Source organism: Opisthorchis viverrini (assembly GCF_000715545.1).
Source record: "Opisthorchis viverrini unplaced genomic scaffold opera_v5_171, whole genome shotgun sequence".
NCBI classification, from domain to species: domain Eukaryota; kingdom Metazoa; phylum Platyhelminthes; class Trematoda; order Opisthorchiida; family Opisthorchiidae; genus Opisthorchis; species Opisthorchis viverrini.
In genome coordinates this window covers 544,350-564,960 of record NW_008751829.1, presented here as the reverse complement: position 1 = coordinate 564,960, position 20,611 = coordinate 544,350, and the positions used below count along the sequence as shown (strand labels likewise).

General features: G+C 44.8%; 1 protein-coding gene across 1 annotated transcript in view; it reads right to left on the bottom strand.

The window, feature by feature from the left end:
* The window catches only part of T265_14303 (hypothetical protein), a gene marked incomplete at both ends in the record, with an annotated part of 76,399 nt that extends 62,145 nt beyond the window's left edge, over positions 1-14,254 (bottom strand). Inside the window, 5 exons of the mRNA XM_009173030.1 lie at positions 4,825-5,181; positions 8,990-9,223; positions 10,481-10,738; positions 11,672-11,957; positions 14,059-14,254. Of these exons, the coding sequence (XP_009171294.1) occupies positions 4,825-5,181; positions 8,990-9,223; positions 10,481-10,738; positions 11,672-11,957; positions 14,059-14,252 (1,329 nt within the window). The remainder of the gene's footprint in view (positions 1-4,824; positions 5,182-8,989; positions 9,224-10,480; positions 10,739-11,671; positions 11,958-14,058) is intronic.
* Positions 14,255-20,611: the final 6,357 nt, after the last annotated feature.

The window sequence follows — 20,611 nt, the reverse complement described above, 5'->3', positions numbered from 1 at the left end:
ATGGCCGCTCCTTCTGCCCCGGATGCTGACCACGGTAGCGGTTCATGATACTGCCAAGTAGTATAACGGTCACGATGAAGCGGAACTGGATAAGCGCTGCAAACACATCCGGTGGACAAACCTTAATTTATCCGTAGGGTAAAGAGAGTTTTCATCCTGCAAGAGGTCAAAAGCTTTTCAGAAAATCCAAGAAGCACTCGACAGCCGTTTCATCCCTATTGGGAATCGTCAGCAGTGCGTATGTCACGTGATCCCTAGAAGTCTCGAACCTGCGGCCTCCCGGCTAGTAGTTTGAATCTTGAGTTGAAATCTCCACCAAAAAATTTCCATTCTTCTCACACCACAGCCAGTCGTGAAGTAGCCCAGGGAAAAGATAAAGCCCACCCGCTGATTGAAACTCCATCTGAGAAGTCAGCACCCGAGGAAACGGTCGACGCTTGACCAAGTGATTCAATGACTCAAAGAATGGGGGCTCTAAATCTTGTATGAGTCAACCACACTACTAATCTACCGCTCGCAGCCGAACTTTTAAGTGTTCACACTACTAGCCGGCAGGCCGTAGGTTCGAGACCCTCTAGAGTGTTTTGGGAGGCTGCTGATGGAACAACTATTTAGCTTTCCACTCAACCAAGGTTTCACGAAATTGTAATGTTGAAAGAAAAGGATCAAAAAGATCGGTTGACAACCGCTTGGTGATTTGACTCGGTTAAAATTGTCCAAACCTGAATCCATGTGTCTCTTTGTCAATGCTGCCACTGAACTGCGTCAATTTGTCGCTGAACCGTAAAGTTTGTTCCCATAAATTTTGACATTGATGACATTCAAATATCGTCATTTCCGCACAAATGGATAACAGTGATGTTTCCTTCAACGATACAAGATTTAATGACTGAACAAAGTTGCGCTTGGAAGATTCAGCTGATGATTGACAACTTAGGTCAAGGTTCTCGGGGAAACGATCGGTACGACAGATCGACCGGTGGATCTTTTCCAGATAAGCCCCGCCACTAATGCAAAAAGTGCATGTGCGAAAAGTTAAGCCCCGTCACTATTTGCCAGCCTCAATTTAAGGTACGCGCACAATCTTGACCTATTTTTGATGAAAACGATTCCTTATCCTCATCTAGGCTCATTTTGTGCAAAAATTTTCTTCGTTCCGACGTAAAACCTTACATGAACTTTCTGACGCTTTCAACTCTCGCTCATGACAAAGAGACGGCAATACGTTTTTCGCAAAGCTACGGAGTGATCCATCAGCAACGTTTATGCAACAACGGCCACCAAATGACACTTTCAATCGTTTCTGACGGGTGGCGGTGTAATGCCCGACAGTGTCGACAAGAAATCGGTCTTCGAAAGGCAATTTGGCTGGAGCGGTCTAAGATGAAGTTTAGGACAGTAATTCTATTCATTTATTACTGGTTCAAAAATTGGCAAAAATCAAATTCTGCTCAGAGGAATTATCTATTAGCCACATGACCGCTGTTGACTGGAAGGGCTTTCTTCCTGGTGTTTGCGACTGGCGGCTTTTGCAGACTCCAACAGTTATCAGCGACCCAGATCTACACGTCGAGATCAATGAAACACTAATATCTCGCCGCAAAAACCACGCAGGTCGAGTCCAGCAGTGGATTTTCGGAGGGATCTGCCGGGACACTAATGACATGTCCCAATTTCACCCTCTTCAACAAAAGCTAAAAGTACAAATCCCATATGCTCTTTTTTCTAATCCTTTTTGGTTGGTGGGGCTTAATTTTTTGGCGGGGCTTGTCTGGAAAGATTCATATTACTTTCTACTGGTAAATACTACATTCCGGGCCTGGAGTAAAATGACCTTTTCTACTTGTGGGTGTACTTGTCGTTCTATCCCGTACGATGCCGAGCTAATTTGATCAGCGCTAATGCCTATTGATTACAGCAACCGCGTAGGGCTGTCAGTGAAATGAGCAGTCTGTTCCCCGCCGGTCGTTCAGACACCGGCTAAGCAATTGTCGTTACACTTGCATAAACCAGCCTAGACTGACGTGAACGTGTTTAGAGGTGTGAGTGATGGCCAGCGCGCGCTTGAGAGTGTAAGCCGGAAAGCGGACATGGATACGCGGGTGTCATGGCAACTCAGTTGCCTATGAGTCATGCATGCTTGTATGCGACTTGGGTGAAATGCGCACCTACGGAGAGACGTTAACACACCCCTCGCCTTACTTGTGACCCATTCCAACGACTGATCACTTGTGCGTGAACGTGGTTCAGATTTGCCTCGGATAGACGGCATTTCGTGTTGAGGCGGATGAACTGACGTTGACTATCAGTGTTTTCACCCTCGCCTGCAAACAGTGGTGGTGAAGGTGATGGATGGACACAAACCTTACAGACGGGCGGCAGCAGATCGTCTGGTACGCTTTGGCATCGCAAGTTCGTTCTGCTTTCATTAATTGATTTCAGTCTGTCGTTCTAGAAAAAAAACCTGTCTGCTGTGAGCGCAAGTCACATTGTCAATCAGAGCGACATTCAGAAACGAGTCTACAGAGCAAAACCACTTGTCTGTTTAAAAGAGCACCTGTGACGTCACAAGTGCCATGCTGTAAATTTTGTCGAGTATTCTCAGAAGGGTTGTACTTTTAAAATGGCGTAGCATGTCCTTTTGGTGGGACGGTTTCTATGGCAAGATGAACAATCTCGCTGGCTGTCTTTGTTTACCTACAACAGCTTGAAGGGTAATACACTCATTTGCAAATCAATTTGGTTTTCACGGGAGACTCATAAACGAGAGATTCAATTGAGCGATGATGATGAACACTCTAGATCAAAACACGTTCCACAGACCAAGCCAAGACTAACTCATCCACACAGTGGTGGTGTGCTCAATCGCCAAGTCATAAACTGGCTCCAACGGCTCCGTTTACAATGCACTGACTGCAGCGAATTGTTTGCAATTCATCCCACTTTCATGCCAACCTTTTACTGTGTCCAATTTTATTTGACCTTAATTGAAATGAGCAGTTGGGAGGCATGAAAAACTGCTGAGTAAACAACAGTGGAACAGTAGTTCGAATCAAATGACGTATCAAACGCTGACGTCACAGCATCGTGAGGTGCTGTGAAGAAACATGAAGAAACAACTTTTGAAAATCCCCAAAGGGGTCAGCTTTCAATTTTTAGCGAAATTCACCACAATTGATGTTGCTTTATTAGACCCTCTCATGAAAAGATGTGGTTGGAAGGTTTCCCTTGTGTACAGAGATGAGTAAAGCCACGTGCTGCAATATCACTTTCCAGGTTTGTAATCACTGCAACAGGAACTGATCCACAATTAAGAACCATAGGATTAGTTCCACCATAAATGAAATCAATCTATGTTGAAACAACCAGATTCATCACACAGCTGGTTCGTCCTTGTTTGAACCAATAACAGTTTGTATCGCGCAAATTTCTAAGCGGATATGAAATCCCAGTCTTTCATTTGATTACCAGATGTGCCCAATCAGCAGTGATTAAACTTGACCAAGATCCACTCATCCTGTACTCATGCACCAAAAGTCACGTGATCCGGTGTTGACTGGTTCTTCGAGTGATGACTTCTCAGCTGAAAGGCCCGCGTCACTTGTTAGCTTTCCGTCTGGTCTTCGCGGCAGAGAGATGGTCATAGTGAGCTCCACTTTGTCCAACCACTTGGAATGTTTGCGCGTAAATCGGGAGGCGAGCCGACGCCAGATTATGTGACGTGAGCCTTACACCGTTATTGATTTTCAACACGCATAAGAAAGCTATGCTGTCGATTTGTCGAAATATGGGTAGCTCGTAGGTTTTTACTGTGGGCTGATCTTTTTGCCGAGCTTGGCAATTGGTTTGCTAACATTTCTTCCTAGCGTGCCTAGCTGCATTTATATAGTTTTTGAAGAGTAGCCAATATCTTGTCATGTGATCGGCTAATTGGTATATACCTTACTTGTAGTATTATTGCGTCGATCGTTACTTGCGCTGCATTGTGGTTTGTATGCCTCGTATTCCATTGGTTGGTCAGATGGCTATTTTGGGGGTTGCAGGTCCCTTTTTAATTGATCCATTCCCGGATTGTGCTACGTTGTGGTGTCTCTTCCTTGAAATTGGTTGGTTGAGGTGGTAGTTTCTATTTTTGGCAGTTTCCTTACTTCAGCCTGATTCAACCCTATTGTGTCTGTTTTAGTCTGTCCTCATCTGCGTAGTTCTGTAGTTCCGTGGTTCTTTTGCTTGCAGTGATCGACAGGCTGGGTCGATTTCGATGTGTTTGTTGATGGCTTTTTTAGTCGAGCGCCATGCCATTCTGTACTTCCCGTCATAGTATGATCCCAGTTAAATAAGCTTAACTCTGGGGACAGCAATCCAGTGGAAGAGGAGAGCATACGTCATTGTTAGAACCTGAAGTCATGACCGAAAAAACCGTTGATGGATAGACAGAACATCAAACTAACCAGGTTCAATGTAGTAAGGGCAAACACATATTCCGTGATTTGGTAAAAGAGAAGTAGTTAAAATTCGGGAAAGCGGGAAGCTTTCTTCTACCCTTCCTCTGGTCTTACTGTTATTCACTAAACTGGCCGCCAAGTTTCCATAATCACCCTTTTTCAACTAAAGTTCCTCGAACGCCAACGCCAACTGGCTCGAAAACGTGTTCTGTTTTGTTCTGTTAGGCGACCTCTACATTGAGCTGACTTTTACACGAAGTTGTATTCGCCTAATTCAATGATACCAGTTCCTGGAATACAACGAAGCTCAGTCCCAGGCTTAGAGTGAAAATAAATGTCTGTGACACGTCCTTTATATTCATTAATCTGCCTGATAACTTACGTGAGCAGCTCTTCGGTTCAAAGCCATCTGGACGGCAGACACGGTAGACTCAGCCAAATGCAAGCTGGAGCCTGCCTTGTACTTTGATTGAGCAAGACGCCTTAGTTGAGCGATATCTCCTTGTGTGATACCATAAAGTTTATAAGCCTGTTGATCAGATTCAACGTCCTCACGAAAGTCAACCGTCCGCGTGGGAGAACTGGATCTTGGTCTGGTCTTGTCATCCTCGGATTTCGCGGTCTTGTGATCCGAGGATCGGGTGGAATCGCGACCAAGTGACCAATCTGGATGTTGCAGGACCAGTGATGGCTCTTCCACCTCATCTGAATCCGCGACGACAGAGTCCGTAATGACCAACTGGAAAAGGATAGACAAAATTTCAACAGTTGAATGGAACGAGCTCGTTTCATAAATCGAAAATACCCGAAAAAACGATTTAGTCATTTTTGAACTTCTTTGAACCAGAGGTGAACGATATCTAGAGCTCCGGTAGCGAAATCTTACTGAGTTGCAATGTATTTAGAGAAAATCTGGGATAAATGCGGTAGCCAGTCACTAAGAAGATGATAGGGACCAATATAACTATGTCACGTGACCCTGACCTGTTCATAAGAAAGGCAACCAGACTATTCCCTTTCCTCACCATTCTTGAGTAAAAATGATCCCAAACTCAGTTGGGAAAAGAAAGTTGAATGAGGAAAAAGCGGAACGAATTACGCATCTCCTGTGGTTCAGATTTCGGGACCGAGCTGGTATTCAGGTGGTTATCCTTAGACGCAGGTTCCGAATTTCATTCCCAGACCTACTCAGACCACAGAGCCGAACATTGAGATGCCCTCTTAAGTATCAAACACATCACTTAAAATGGCCGGCGAAAGTCGACAGTTCCTCTGCTTTTCCGCTTTCTGCTGTACGAAACAAATTATTCGACCGTCCGAATAGAGGATGTTCGGATCGATAAAGCGGAACTGTTCAGATTCTATTCCTCCTCTGATCTGAATGTCCACGCGCTTTCTCATCGAGGCGTACAAATGCGCATAAATGTGCCCTTGTTTTATCGGAGTTTCAATACAATACAAACGTGGGAACGGTCATCAACTTCTGTCTTCAAAACTCCAATCTTCGGTAGGGTTTTGCAAGTGTTTACTGATTTAATAGATCCGATAACTTGTGAAGTAGCTCAACTCAAATTGTTGCATTCTTGTGAGGTGCGAAATTGTGTGGCCACAACACTCACCAAGACCGGTACCACTTTATCAATAGTCTTCGTCATCAAGTAGGACTACCAAAAAGAACCAGCTGGCGTGAAACGAAGAAATTCGTGGGTTTAAAAATCTTCTTCATAGATTTCATAAGACAGTCCTAATTTCGAGAAATACACTCATTTGCAGATCAATTTGGTTTTCACGGGAGACTCAACTGAAGCTCTCGTTTATGATATTCTACAACTGAATGTGCTGCACACAGGCCGCCTCATGATTCAGTTGGCACGATATTCTAGATATTGCAGTGTATTTCCATAAAGGAAACTATCCACAAGGTTGCTGGAAACTCTTCGACAGCCCACGACCGGTTTCCCCCTTCCAGTTCGGACTCATCACTTAAGTGCATTCCCCAAGTTTTCGTCAACCTTATGTTCTAATTGTACCCATATTGAACGAAATCACCGAAAGGTACTCAGTTGCATACCAATTTGGTTTTGACGAGAGACTCACCCGGCTGAATCTCTCGTTTATGATGTTTTTTTCTACCTATGTATTGGTGACCATCCCTTCTCCTATAGATTACCTAGGCTCTTATTCAACTTAGAACATCCCAGTCATCCGCAAGCATGTTCACTGACTTTACGACTGAGCTCACTTTGATGTGCACGGCAATTCCGAAAGATGAGGTTGCGTGCTGAAAGGCGTTAGTGAACTCCCGAGCTTCACTCAACTTGTGTGGTGCTGGAGGATTCAGTAGTGCTCCAAAGTCATTCCTCTGATGGCCACTCAATAATAAGTTTCGCCGTAGACTTGTGTAAAGTACTTGTTCATTTGGCCAAACCGAAGAAAAGCTCCCATGATCTCTCAACGCTGGAATCGCACAGCTGCCAGAAAAAGCAATGTTGCAACAAAATCTGATCGAGGAAGTGTTTGATTAACACATTTCCCAGGTAATTCTTCCGAGGCGGCAGCAGGAAAACTCAGGGATATGACACGGACTGTGCCCAGCAATTCTTGGTGGGGATTACTACGGTGTAGTAGGCGTAAGCAATGAAACAAGGACTCGTTTTATGGAACGGGTCCCTCAAGTCGTTTCTGGGGATTAGAAATTTGATATCGGTTCTGGGACTTGCAAGATATGTGCTTACATCACTCTCATCTGAACAGTTGTTATTCTGTCATGGCGTAATTATTCTGGTGAGTCCATACCGAAGTGGGGAAGTACTGGAATCGAGTTTCCCTCTGATTATAGCTCGTCAGCAGTGCTGCCAAGCCCTGCCTGGGGATGAATCTCGGATACTGATATGCGAGGTGAACGTGCAACCTCTATCCCCCAGCGCACCTCCGACGTAGATTATCACTTCTGAAAGGGCGAACGTGTTCGCGTTTGAACGATGTGATTGGTTTTCCGGTCTCCTCGAACGATGACCCAGTAACTGTCTTGGTTGTATTGATCGGGATATCAAGTATCCTTAATTCAAATGCTGGCACGGCTATTGGATATGCTGATGAGCTCTAATAAGAGCGAAACTCGAGTCCAGTGCCTCCCTTTGGTGTGAACCCACCGGAATAATTACGCCAGAACTGGAAGACGACCGTCCAAACGAGATTAGACATTGGTCCGGGAACCTTGGATTTAAAAGTATACAAGCGTCAGAAAGCACCGGGGTGATCAGACGAAAGGAATGATATCTGGTGATGATGGCGGGTGCTACCTGGTCGGTTCAGGCAGCTGCTTCTGCCAAGAATAACGATTCTCAGATGGAAGAGCATGATCTGATTGAATCAGTGGTTTATTTCCTCACATTTGATTCTTTAATGAACCGTAGGTAAGAGAAACCGCATTCCGACAAGGCATCGCATATCTTCTAACGAGATAACTGTTCCTCTCCAAAATATTTGGTGGCACCAGTGTAACGGTGGATACTACTGATGAAGCGTGTGAGTAGTATGTGGGTTTCTCTTAACTCCGCATCGTGCCTAGTGGAAGTTGGAGTTCATCGCAGAACGTAGGGCACTGGTTTACAGCGTTCGTTTGCAGTTGCTTGATAGTCAACAATGTCTGCGAAAGTTCTAGAAGACGCGTGAGGATGTCATCTTCTAAAAACAGGGTGCATATGAGATGTTTACTTTCCCGTCTAATGGCTTGTAACTGTTCAGCTGGTGTCCGCTATTAACCAACTTCGTGGCGAACGGATTTTTTACTTACACCAGTATGTTACACATGGGTAGGAATGTGTACCAATTAAGACATTTTTGCTGCCTGTTGGTCAGAATCTCGTACGCGGTTGAAAATGCTCTTCGACATTGTAAAGGTGAGACGAGGGTAAATATCCCTCTGATAAGATCCGAGATCTGTGTATTGAGTGCTAAATGACAGTGTACTGAGCACTGCACTGACTTTAGACTGGCTTCAATAGTGTTTCGCACCCCTTTAGAAAGCAGCATACTTTAGCAGTTTTCTGACCACTTAATCACAACAAAAGCTGCTTTGAATAAGAACTATGAGAAATCCGACTGTTCTACCCTGAAGCGAGGCACAGAAGGAAAAAACGAGTGCCTCTTTCTGACGTCTCCTGACAGAACATGCGCATGTATGTGTTTGCGGAAGCGAGGGGCCAAAGAAAACACATGATTAAGAGAGAACCAATCAGAAGGCAACAGAGTCAGCAATCAATAAAATGGGTTTAACAGCGACGTGATTAGAACTCTATGATTCAGAGACAGAATGAGTTGATGAGTTGAAAGCCGGAAAGTCACGTGGACGCAATTGGACGGCCTGGGATAGTGTATCATTTGAAAGCAGTTCATCGGGCCCATGTGACTTCACAGCCAGGCTGGTTGCAATCTGATTTACTTTAGAGCAGATGTGCAAGCTTTGGCTATTAGTGAATGCATGATAATTGGAAGTCTGTGGTGAGCTACAATACAAAGCAAACAGGCGATCAGATTTCAGTTACCTGCGCGATTTGACTCAAGGCCTGGTGCATCACGTGAGTATGCTCAATCAACAGTTTTGTGGCTCGTAAATGATCCTCTCCATCTTCACTGATCGTGGTTGTATCGTGCTCTTCATCGCCAGATGTTTCCGACTCCGGGCGACCACGCCTCCCTTTTTTGGTGTACTTCTTTCCCAGGCTGATCCCCGAACGCAGCTGACTCAGTGTGTTCAAGATGCGATCACGATCAGCAAGCTACGTAAGGATGAAAGAAAAATTTTCGAGAGTGGTTTAGTAACCTGTCTTGAAATCTGCAAATAAGTCTTACTACTGATTTCCTTTTAAGCTTCAACTCTGTGCATAAATCTCCTTGCGGGCGCAATCGATTTATCATCATTGTCTACGGATTGGTTACTTACATTGGCCCGAGACTGTTTTGAAGTAAATGCATCGATCCGTGTGAAGTACTTCAAGGTGAGGACAAAAATAATGCGTGAATTACTGTGATCAGGTAGTGGCGACGGATACTCAACACTACTATAGTATAGGTTTTATGACTGCTTTCCAAGTACACTAAAAGTCACTTAGCCTGAGTTCTTAGGAGGGATATTAGAAGGCTATGCTTACTGCTTACTTGTACTCCATCGAAGTCGGCACTTGTGGCAGGAGTGGACTCGTGTCGGTGGCTGATGGGGTACCTTAAGAACGGGCTGAGCATAGGTAGAATGCAAGAACCGGGGCGTCCGCTGAGTCGACGTGGAGAAGTTGGCGGGTGGTGTATCAGTCATTACGTTGACACTTGAAATTTCCCACGTTTGTTGGTGCCCATTATCGGCAGAATGCTCTCAGCCGCAAAACTTTTACGTATGGAATGAAACTTCCTACGCAAAAATGTTGCATTTTGTCGCGTATGTGCTCAAACCAAAGACCGTCCCAATCTTCGTTCATATTTTTGCAGCTCACCAAATTTCATTGTTCGCTGAAGCAACCATACCTCTGGTTGAAAAGCATTGGGATAATTTCCCAGCATCGCTGCGACCCCGGGATGTCTAAATGGGGCTTAAAAGTTTCGACGACTGCTTAAGTCCATCAGGGATACGTCATAACCTTCGAAAATTCAATTCCGTTGTGCGAATACCGAGCGCCCGTTTATTCTGCCCCTATCTGTAACCCCGCTCCACTTTTGTGTTTGGTGCGTTTTTTCCCCCACCACTTCACTCGTTTGACCTTGAGGTCATCCAGCCATTGGTGGCCGACTTTGTGCACGTGTCTTACGTGGGAGCCTATTTGGTTCATACTTTTGTAGTCCAAGTGAACCATTTGTTTTGGACGAGTATCTACTGTCGAGGCTTGTACAATTTATGAATTTGTCTTACATTAATAGAAACCTAGCTCCGACTTTGTTTGCCTTCCCGAAGATTCTGGTATTACACGTCGCTCGAAGATACCGGTTGCCCGTTACAAACGTAACATAGTGTATTGAAGAGGTTTCAAGATAATAACAAAAACTACCTGCGTTGTGAGGCGCTCCTTAGCGGAAGCTAGTTCGGCCAGCTTGTTCTCAGTCTCCGCCAACCTCGCCTGGCTGCGCGCCAGGGATTCCGTCAGGCTGCGCACACGATCGGCAGCCTCAGCCTCAAGGACACTGGCATGTCTCGTTTCCCGACGAACATTTGCCTGTGACTCTGCCTCAGCCGTTCGTAGATTGGCCTCGAGGTTGCCGCAAACAGATTGCAGATTTTGCACATGTCGTGACAACTCGGTTCGAGCCTGTTTCGTAGGTGCGGAGGATGGAGATGAAAGAGAAAGACGCGTTGGTTTCAAAGTACGCGGAAATTGGAGAATTACAAATAATACATATTATATAATATATATATATAATACATATTATCCGAAAGTAACTCGAAGTTGTGCTAAGTCAATGGACTCCAATTTAACGACCAGTTTGAGCAGTGCATAAAGTCCTGACGTATAATGATCGGTCGGGCCTCGAAAGCACACCACAGCCTACAGCCTCTTTTATCCTTTGGAATTTGACGACCACCGGATAAAATTTGAACCAAACTGATTGGTGAGTCTGTATTGCTATTAGGAGTTCTGACGTGGCGAAGTTCAAGGCTACCTTGTCTTTGTAATGTACTACTCATAAGGTTGCTGAAAATTCCTCAACAGCTCACGACCGGTTTCGCCCTTTTTGCGGCTTACCAGGTAGGCGCAGTCCCCGCGCTTCCGTCAACCTTATGTTCCAATTGAAACCAAATTGCACGAAATTAGCGAATATACATTCATTTGCAAACTAATTTGGTTTTTCGGAAGACTCATCTGGAACCCAGCTGAATTTCTCGTTTGTGATGTTTCCAGGCTACCTTGTCTTGTTCACCTCGGACACTCGACCTCGCAATGCTGACTTGCGAGACTGACGTTACTCGTGACCCTTGTCGGATGACGACACGACCGATACGTGATAGTCGGAAAAAACTCTTTATGCGATGCAGTACAATTTTATAATTTTTTTCGCGGCACCTCACATGGCACGTCACCGTGGTCTCCTAAAAAGCTTTCACAAATGACGGGTGCTGGAACTACGAGCATCAAACAATAAAAGCGGTTCCTGTCTATCAGTTTGACGCCGAGTTACCGAAAAATATGTAGCCGAGAAAGATAAAAGTGTAAATTAAAGGCGTCATGATAAGGACTTCCCACCTGGGTCAAATCGCGTTCGGTTTCCTGCCGCAAATCACCAAACTGACGTCGAAGACCAACTACAGCCCGCCACAGTGCCAACAGACGACTGTGCTCAGCTGCAAAATAATCATTGAAAGCGTTCTCTTCTTCCCTCCATTCGGCTTCGCGCTTGTCCAGCTGTTGGGCAGCATGTCGCCAGGCCAACGTCAGTCGAGCTACATCTTGGCTCAGGCCTTCATTAGCATGGATGGCTTGATCCAGTTGTTCGCGCAACATTTCATTGGTTCGCGTTAGTTCAGCATTCCTTGAAATATGAGAATCATTCCTTACTCGAATACAATCGGAGATAAAAAAAAACGAATAGCTTACATAAAGTGCATTGGACAATCATTGAAACATTACCGACACGTAACCTGTTGGCTGTTTCGCCTCCCAGCGAATGAAACCGAGGGAGACCGTGGACCAATCACATCACATCTGGAAAAGATCAGTTAGCTGTCTCTGCCCACGAGCTTCGCTGTATTTCGAGTTTGAACTCCACTGTAAAGCCAAAATGTGTGACGATGAAAGTGCTTCTCTCCATTTTCTTATGAAACGGAGGCCTTCTGGACAGATCTTAAATTCCCGGTAGCAGGTGGCTCTTATACTAACTGCTTGCTCCTTTTTCCTTTCAGGACCAAAGAAAAACAAAAACATCTGTCGCCAGATCAGTTGGATGCACTTAGACGCCTTGTTCAAAAGACCACTTCCGTCCCAGCTTCCATTCAAGTTTGGTAAACTTTTGAGGTACTTTTACCCCCATTCGATCGTTTAGTGATGTGCCAGAAACCAGTCTCCCAGTGTTGTGCATATATCAGTACCTTTGTAACAAGTATGGTGCAACTGATGAGTAAATCACACTAAAAAGCTGGGAGGAATCGATTTTATCCGGTTGAAGACAAAATCCGTGGAACATTAACGTTGGGATAGACAATCTCCCAGTCAACCTAAATGCTTTCCATTTGACTCGCACAATTCACAACAGTGCCTCGTCAGGTTGACATCAACGAGTACCCGATTACCTCGTCACTGTTCTCTCCAGGAGAACACGAATGCACTTAACGACTTTACAGCTCGACGGAAGTTTCCCTAATTGAAAACACGTATAGAAATTGCGCAAACGTTCTACGCTTTTCGTGGCACCATCCAGATAAAGGAGCATGGCATGAAATACACAATAAAAAAATTTGAGGCTAATAAAATGATGGAAATTGAAAAAAGTTCCACAATCAGGATTAATTATCTTTCACTAGACCAGGACTCTGGTAGATTGTACGTTGCTCATATTTGTGACGCACATGTTCTCTGCTGAGTGAGAGCAGAATGAGACATGGAATACATTACCCTTAATCTGTAGCGCGGCCCGCCGGACTATTTACTACATGTGTATCGAACGTTGTTTTTTGTCTTTCTGTGAAAATAACTGCTCAGTAGTATGACTGAGAAATACAAAGGTCACGGTATAAGCTCATATCTTAGGATAATTATGAAACCCTTACGGCTTACCTGTACACCCAACACTTCTTGCGGTACACTCATGAAATCGAGTAGGTTTTACAATGCACATTTTCTCAAAATGCTACAGTCCATTGCCTGGAAGCACATCTTGGGCATTCCATTCTCACCAGTATCAACTCAGCGCTTAGTGGTGTTGTAACATGCACTCATCCCAGACTTTTGCATTAACAACAAGTTATTTGGACTTGCAGCACAGAGTGCGGATGGTTTCGTGCAGCATACTTTCTTTCCGCGTCTTCAGCAACCGAGACCCCGTTCAAAGCTGCAGCTCGTCCAAGTCGGAACCTTCCAGCTCGACTCTATTTCACTCACTACCTTGTGTGTGCTGTACCTTGTGTACTGAACTTATTTGCTGTTTCGCCTGCTATTTGGTTGTGAGTGATGATCACCGTTTGGTTCCCCGAGGTTAAACTGAACGCTCAGCCGCCCATGCCATTGCGGTGCGGATGATGGTACGTACGCATAACGAGGTCCCGTCACGTGCGCGCGCAAGCGGTGCATGCGTCACTGCACCAATGTGGCTGACGCAGCAGTGATTGGTGCAACCATCTCTAGCCAATCAAAAACCGCCAATCAGAAACGGCCAATTAGACCGCGCGTTGGTTCTGTCGACGAGCGAGTCCCAATGGAGTGCAGCGTGTCGGATGTCTGGCGGATCCGGACCAAAGCTGGAAATAAACTTGACCTCATTCCATCAAAATGTCAATAATCCAACCGCGGTTCACAGCACTTTTAAGGACTTAAGACAGTTCAAGTGACTGGTCATCGGGTTGTTAGCGGATGTGACACGTAAACAGCTGTGCTACATAAGAACTAGAATGAATTTATTTCAACTAAAATATTCTTACCGCTGCTGTTCCTCTTGCAATTTGTTCATTGTGGCTTCGAGGTCATAAGATCTTTCCTGCTCCAACGTACGAACACGGGATTCTGACGCCTCGATTCGACTGTTCAGGTTCTCCGTGGTGTTTTGAAGCTGGCCGAGCAAATCGTATCGGATAATAAATAAGAATGTGACAAAAAGTATCAATCTAACCGGATAACCTGAGGGCAACAATTAGGAGTATTACTCAGAGCAGAAAATCCGCTATTTGAAAAAAGTTTTACCTTACATCTGCGTAGGGTTCTTCTCAACGGTCCAAGATATGAGGGACGTTATCCCAGAAACATCTGGTGAGTAGTTGATGAAAGCTTTGTCACACCAAATGAGCACGCTGCTAATTTGGTCGAGTATTAAAAAAGACGAGGAACCAATCAACAACACTGCTTTTTGACCAGTGCACCAAATCGGTATTGAGTGACAATTAAAACTTCTTTCTGGGTGGTGTTTGTGGCAGAGTATTACGTCGTCTGGTGGGGTGGAGTGGGTTTTAACACCAATCGGGGTCGTATTTGAGGCCATTTTCTTCCGGTTAACAACACTTCAGTCTATGGTTTCTCTTGGACGTCGTTTAGAATTTTGTTAGTCTGTGTGAGTACTAGGCTAAATTAAATGGGGAGGATGGGCTATGTGGATTTGTTAATTGCAGAACCAAACGACTTCTGTTGATTGCTCTTCTTTAGTGATGAACGCACATTGTCATGTGTCAGCTCAGTTGATCTTAAACCGCTATGCACACGCTCAATCATTCTACGCCTCCTATTATGATACCACTGGAATGCTTGGCAAGTTGAAAAATCTCAGTAATTTATGTTTTGGCCTTTGGTTTCTTCACTGAGCTGGGTGATTTGGTTTGGTTGCAAACACCTGCAATTGAAGTGATATCACCAATGCGTTGTGAGAGCTAGTGCGTACGCATCACTACACACTGAGCTTGGAATATTCCATACAATTACAAACTTTGCAGTTTCGTTTTGTGTCCCTTCTCAAGTGCGCATCTCGCCGTCGCTGAGTTTGACCAGTGCACCATATCCGTTTTTACTAGCCACGCTGTGCACCTTTCGATTGAGCTCTCCTAGTTCGGGGTGAAATTCTCTGGGTTTTTCTCAGGCCATGGTACACGTAAACACATTCCACGGCTTCAGCTGCTGAGAGGCAGCCCCTTAGTCATACCATTTTAAACCAGCAGTGTTTTCTCTATACAAGACTTTGCTCTCCTTTGGGACCCTTCGAACGGACTCAGCTGCCTACAGAATATGCAGAAAAACGGTTATCCCAATTTACTTTCTATTGAGTGTGGATGTGATATTCATATTCTCGATAGGTGACACCTTCCAGTTAATTGACTGCCTACAACGTCCAAAGTGGCTATTGTTTGTCCCTCTTCTTTTGTGCTCGGAGGCGCTACTCAGCTAAACGTGAATGCTTGGCAGGCGGAACTCTTAAAAAGGGGAACCGGTGTCACCTGGCCTGCAGTAAAGCCCAAATTTGACGTGAGGACTCGGCTCACGATAAAACCCACCGATCACACCAACCAAAGTGTCATCTACGTAACGTCAAAATAGGTTTGATGGTTACTGATGGTTACTGGAGGAGAGTCTTTCATAAGCCTGGTATATTTGAGGTCCGATTGCTATTTCGGTTCCATTTTGAACATCTGGGACAGTGAGTAAGTTTCACGCATTTTCTTGATGAAAAAAGGAGCTTGGGGGAGATGTTGAAGGGAGCGCTATGTGTTGTTCTTGTAAATTTGATTCGCGTCTCTTAAAAAGGGAGATCTGTTGCAGAATTTGTGGAGTCGCTTTGTAGCATTTGCTTGGATTTGAGCAATGAATGACAGTTAGGAAGTGACAACATGTTCACTACTAGGATCGACTGCGTGTCACAACTGACCGTATGCAGGATGCATGCGGACCCCATACCGGTATAACGGGGGAGGCATGCAAATAGCATGTGTTGTTCTTGTAAATTTGATTCGCGTCTCTTAAAAAGGGAGATCTGTTGCAGAATTTGTGGAGTCGCTTTGTAGCATTTGCTTGGATTTGAGCAATGAATGACTTGAGTCAATGAATATCCAGGAAAGTTCAAGAAGACACGTCAAGAAGATGGATGTTCAGTTTTTGTTAATAAGATCCAAATGAGAGTTTTCCTTCCCTATCCAATAGTCTGTAACTGGTCAGTTGGCATTTTCTAATAAATAACTCCGCAGTGAAGGCCGTCTTCCTTTCACCGGTAGGCAAAAAGATCCCACAGTGCTCCACTTGAGGATGAGCATTCTCATTTCACGTTCCCAAGTCATGAACTGCACTCAACGATTCTTCAACCGGCAAAGATTTACAGGGTAAACCATGGTTTCATCAAGGAGAAGGTGGCCCGGCATGCTGCTAAACCCTATCTATTGCTCTAGTGAATCCGACTCAGTACCTGATACTCACCTACGACGGTTTCATTGAAAGACAAAGGTGATATTCCGATCGGATATGCCAAGTCCGATAGCCATAGTGGCGGCCTCGGAGACCCCTATGGTGACGCACGTTGAAGACTGTGGCTCGTGTCTTGATGGAGCGTGCGCGGACATCGTTTGGTACACACTGTGGCCATAGCTATAGCACCTGAATTTTTAAACGGGTGCAGGAGAGTGGGAAACTCTAAAGTAAAGCTTTGAACTTTGAAGAGTATGCTGAAACAGAGACCAGTGTAACGGTGGATACTACTGGTGAGAAATGCGAATAGACCAGCTGCTGACGCCGAACTAACGGTGTAAATGGAAATCAGTGGCATTCAAGCGACCTTCAAAGGAAAAAGGTGAGTAACGGCGAAAACTACTGACGGGACATGCGAGTAGTATGTGGTTTTCTCGCCTCACATCTAATGTTGCGGAGCCTGGGAAACTGATTCGCAGCTTTCGTTCACAGTTGCGTGATAGTCAATGAATATCTACGAAAGTTCGAGAAGAAGCGTAAAAATGTTCAGTTTTTTTTCAAATAAGATGCATATGAGATTTTTACTTTCCTGTCCAATTGTTTAGAATCGTATTTTTTAGTGAAAAAATGGCTTGGCGATGAAGTGCTTTCCTCCTTACACCAAGTGTCGGATAACAAAACAGTACCATCCGTATAGTCGAAGCTGTTATATCTGCTGATTCGCCAATCTGCTGAAACTGACTGCTAACCCGCTCCACCGCCTAGTAACGGAAAAAAGACTCACAGAGGGGAACACAACCGCTATATTCCGAACAAGCGAGTGCGAGGGCGTGAATGCGTGCGAGTGCAAAAGTACAACGGTCGCTGTCTAACTTGGTCCAATGCTGACGAATGCGGTCTGGCCTTGGTACGGGGCTGTGAGGCGCTGCCTATTGAGGGGGGCGTTGTCTGCCTGGTCAGCATCTAGCGGAGCTGAGAGTCTCGGTAGACTTTGAGCATTCAGTGGTTGCTCTGACCTTCCTGATGGAACTGTATCCATCCTTTTTCATCAGTGATTTCAACACCCAGATTCGTGGTTCGTTGGACATCACACAACATGATGGTGTCAATGAAAAATTGGACCAAAATAGGAAGATCTTTTGGTTTTTTATGCAGTGTGAAGATGCGGTCCCTGCACCCCTGCCTCGTGCTCCCACCCATACTCGCGTCTCACGTGATGAATCCAGACGTCATACCACCAATAAGGCTGGCAACCACGTTACAATAGGTTTCACCCCTGCGGATGGAGACTTTACTTACTTATTAAGGTCAAGGTCAAACACACGCGTTCACCACCGTCTTAAAACAATGATGTCCACCGAATACACCATACAGATTTTAGCGAAAGGGACAAAATTGACTGAGGCGCCTCAGTTTTCTGAATTTCATCCCATTGGTTATCCTTTGAATTCAAGTGGTTCTCGGCCCTAAATCAGGTGTCCGAAACAGTTGGAAGTTTAAACCACAATCCGGAACGCATCCTTCTATGAATCTTGTCTAGGCTGGCCCCTTCCTTCAAGTTGCATAGCGGCAGTGCCCCAAACGGACGCCACAACCAGCCACAGATTACTGCCGCGGATGTCATCCTCCTGTCCACATTGGTAACATGTTTAACCTTGACGAAATATTGTTTTTTTAATTCTTTTAATGAAATCAAACAGCCTTAATCAGGTTCGGTGATCACAAGTGTGTTCGTACAATCCCATTCACTGAGAACCGTGATCTAGGAACTTGTCTCAAGCGATTACGCAAGAATGGATGAAATGTGAGGGCAGACATTTCCTACCAGCTTTCCATTACAGCAAGGCTGCTTTTTCAGCGGATGAGTTACTGACGAACATCGTCCAGAAAATTGTGTTCTGATCATATATCAGAATGATTTTATGGGGTAAGACCAGTAGTATAACTTTATCGCGCTAACCAGGCTAACAAAACTAACCAATCACAGAGCAGCACCTTCAAAACGATTGGCTACAGCTTCTCCAAGAAGGATACAGCAGAGGGCATGAAGGTTTAAAAATCTAACTAAGAAAATGTATTTCCTATTCTACGTTAATTTCTAACGAGATGAACAAAATCAGGAAACTGGGTTCGAATATCACGGACCAAAAAAGGACCGGCTTTCGAAAGCTTCTGTTTGTACTTTGCCAAATAGTACGCACCAGTCAGAAAAATGAGTGAGTTATCTTTGTATGACAAATTCGCCTTCATCTAAGTGTGACGGAAGTTCTCACACCCGTCATGAGGTCACTGGTGACTGAACGTGGAGCTGGCGAATATCCTTATATCACAGTCACTCAATGCCACAAATTAGCTGCACGGGTATCAGACTAGTAAACACAGTCTCTGCCTTCTGGTAATGGCGTTTGGTAGGGTCAAGGCCAACGCAAAGTGTATTATGATCTTTCAAACCTTGTTCTAAACTCAAGCTGAGTGTTCAGTTACAAACAAGGAAGATATAAATTAGCCGATTGTGACAGAAAGTGGAGTGAGTAGAACGGAAGCCAGTCTGAAATGTATTGAACTAAACAACAATGTGATAAGAGATTGCGCCTGGAGCCACAACTTTGGACAAACACCTGCAGCTGGTGGATGAGTAGAACTGAAGCCAGTCTGAAATGTGTTGAACTAAACAACAATGTGATAAAAGATTGCGCCTGGAGCAACAACTTTGGACAAACACCTGCAGTTGGTGCAAAAAAGAGTCTGTGAACAACAGAAACAGTGTATAGAACAACATCGAGCACACATGTGTACTACAGCTTGCTCACCACTTTGTCTGATGTCTCCAACTCGGATTTCAGTTGTTCCACCTCCAACTCTAAGTCAGACACGCGTTTTTTATACTGTAGCACCTGTTCAATCAAGGTAAGTAGTTAGGAAATGAATAGTCTGTTCAGTGGAACCGCTGCAAGTAAGCTCCGATAGTAGACATGGTTGATGCTACAATACACAAAAAATACAATCCGACCGCATTTTTTGCCAGCCAACGACAGAATTCGACCAATTAGGTGGAGAAGAGAGTACATTGGACAGTAGCCATCCCAGGTCACACCTAGTTGACATGACAATCCAGATTTGTGACAGTTATCTCCACACATCGACTGCTTGCACCACTAACTAACCTGAAGAGTGATGAGCAAAGGGAATTGGTTACGACCTGTTTTTGGTCGACGAACCGTCAGGCGAAATCATTCAGAACACTTCTATGTTGGAATATTGATCGACTACTAAAGTGACTGCCAGCCAACATCAAACTTAATGCTACATTGAGGGGGGGCAGAGAACAGAAAAGAACACCACCTGTAAGTGTCTCTTTCCATATCCTTTGTCACCCATTTTGCAGATAAAATTTCTCAAAAAACTGTCTCAAAGCAAGACACTGAGGCTTGTAAGCAACAAAGTGCTGAATTTCAGTGGCCGTTCAAAGGTGACCTTGATAAGTGGCGAATGTAACTGGTCTATCGAAACATGTGACGAGTTAGCGATTCGATGAGGCGAATATTCATGTTTCGGTCCATCACCTATTCGTGGCATATTTTTAACCAGGTTTTTCTTCTTCCTAATCATCGAGAGTCTAGAAAGTGTGCTGACTGTTGTGCTAGAAATTTTAGCTGGCGACGGGGATGCGATGTGCCAATGCACGAAAGGATATCAGTTTGAGAGGTTTTGTCTTCTCGAAAGCCAGGTTGCGTATGACTACGCGTTATGGTGTTAATTACATTCCAAAGAGGCTATGAAACGAAAACTGCTTCCGTTCCGTGGAGGTTGGGCGGCTCCTATAGGGAGTGCGTTATGTCCGTTTGTTACAATAAGCGTTCTCCTATTTGTTCATCCTGTACCCCAACCCTGCAGCGCGAGTTCATCAGATCTCACGCACACTCATTTGTTGGAAGTACGTTCACTCACAAGGGAGACTACTCACAAGGTTGCTGAAAACTCTTTGGAAGTCAACGACCTATTTCGTTGAGGCTCAATGGTTAGTCAGAGTCCCCTAGGTTCCGTCAAACTTATGATCTACTTGAACCCAAATTGGAGTGATTGTGACAAATACACTCG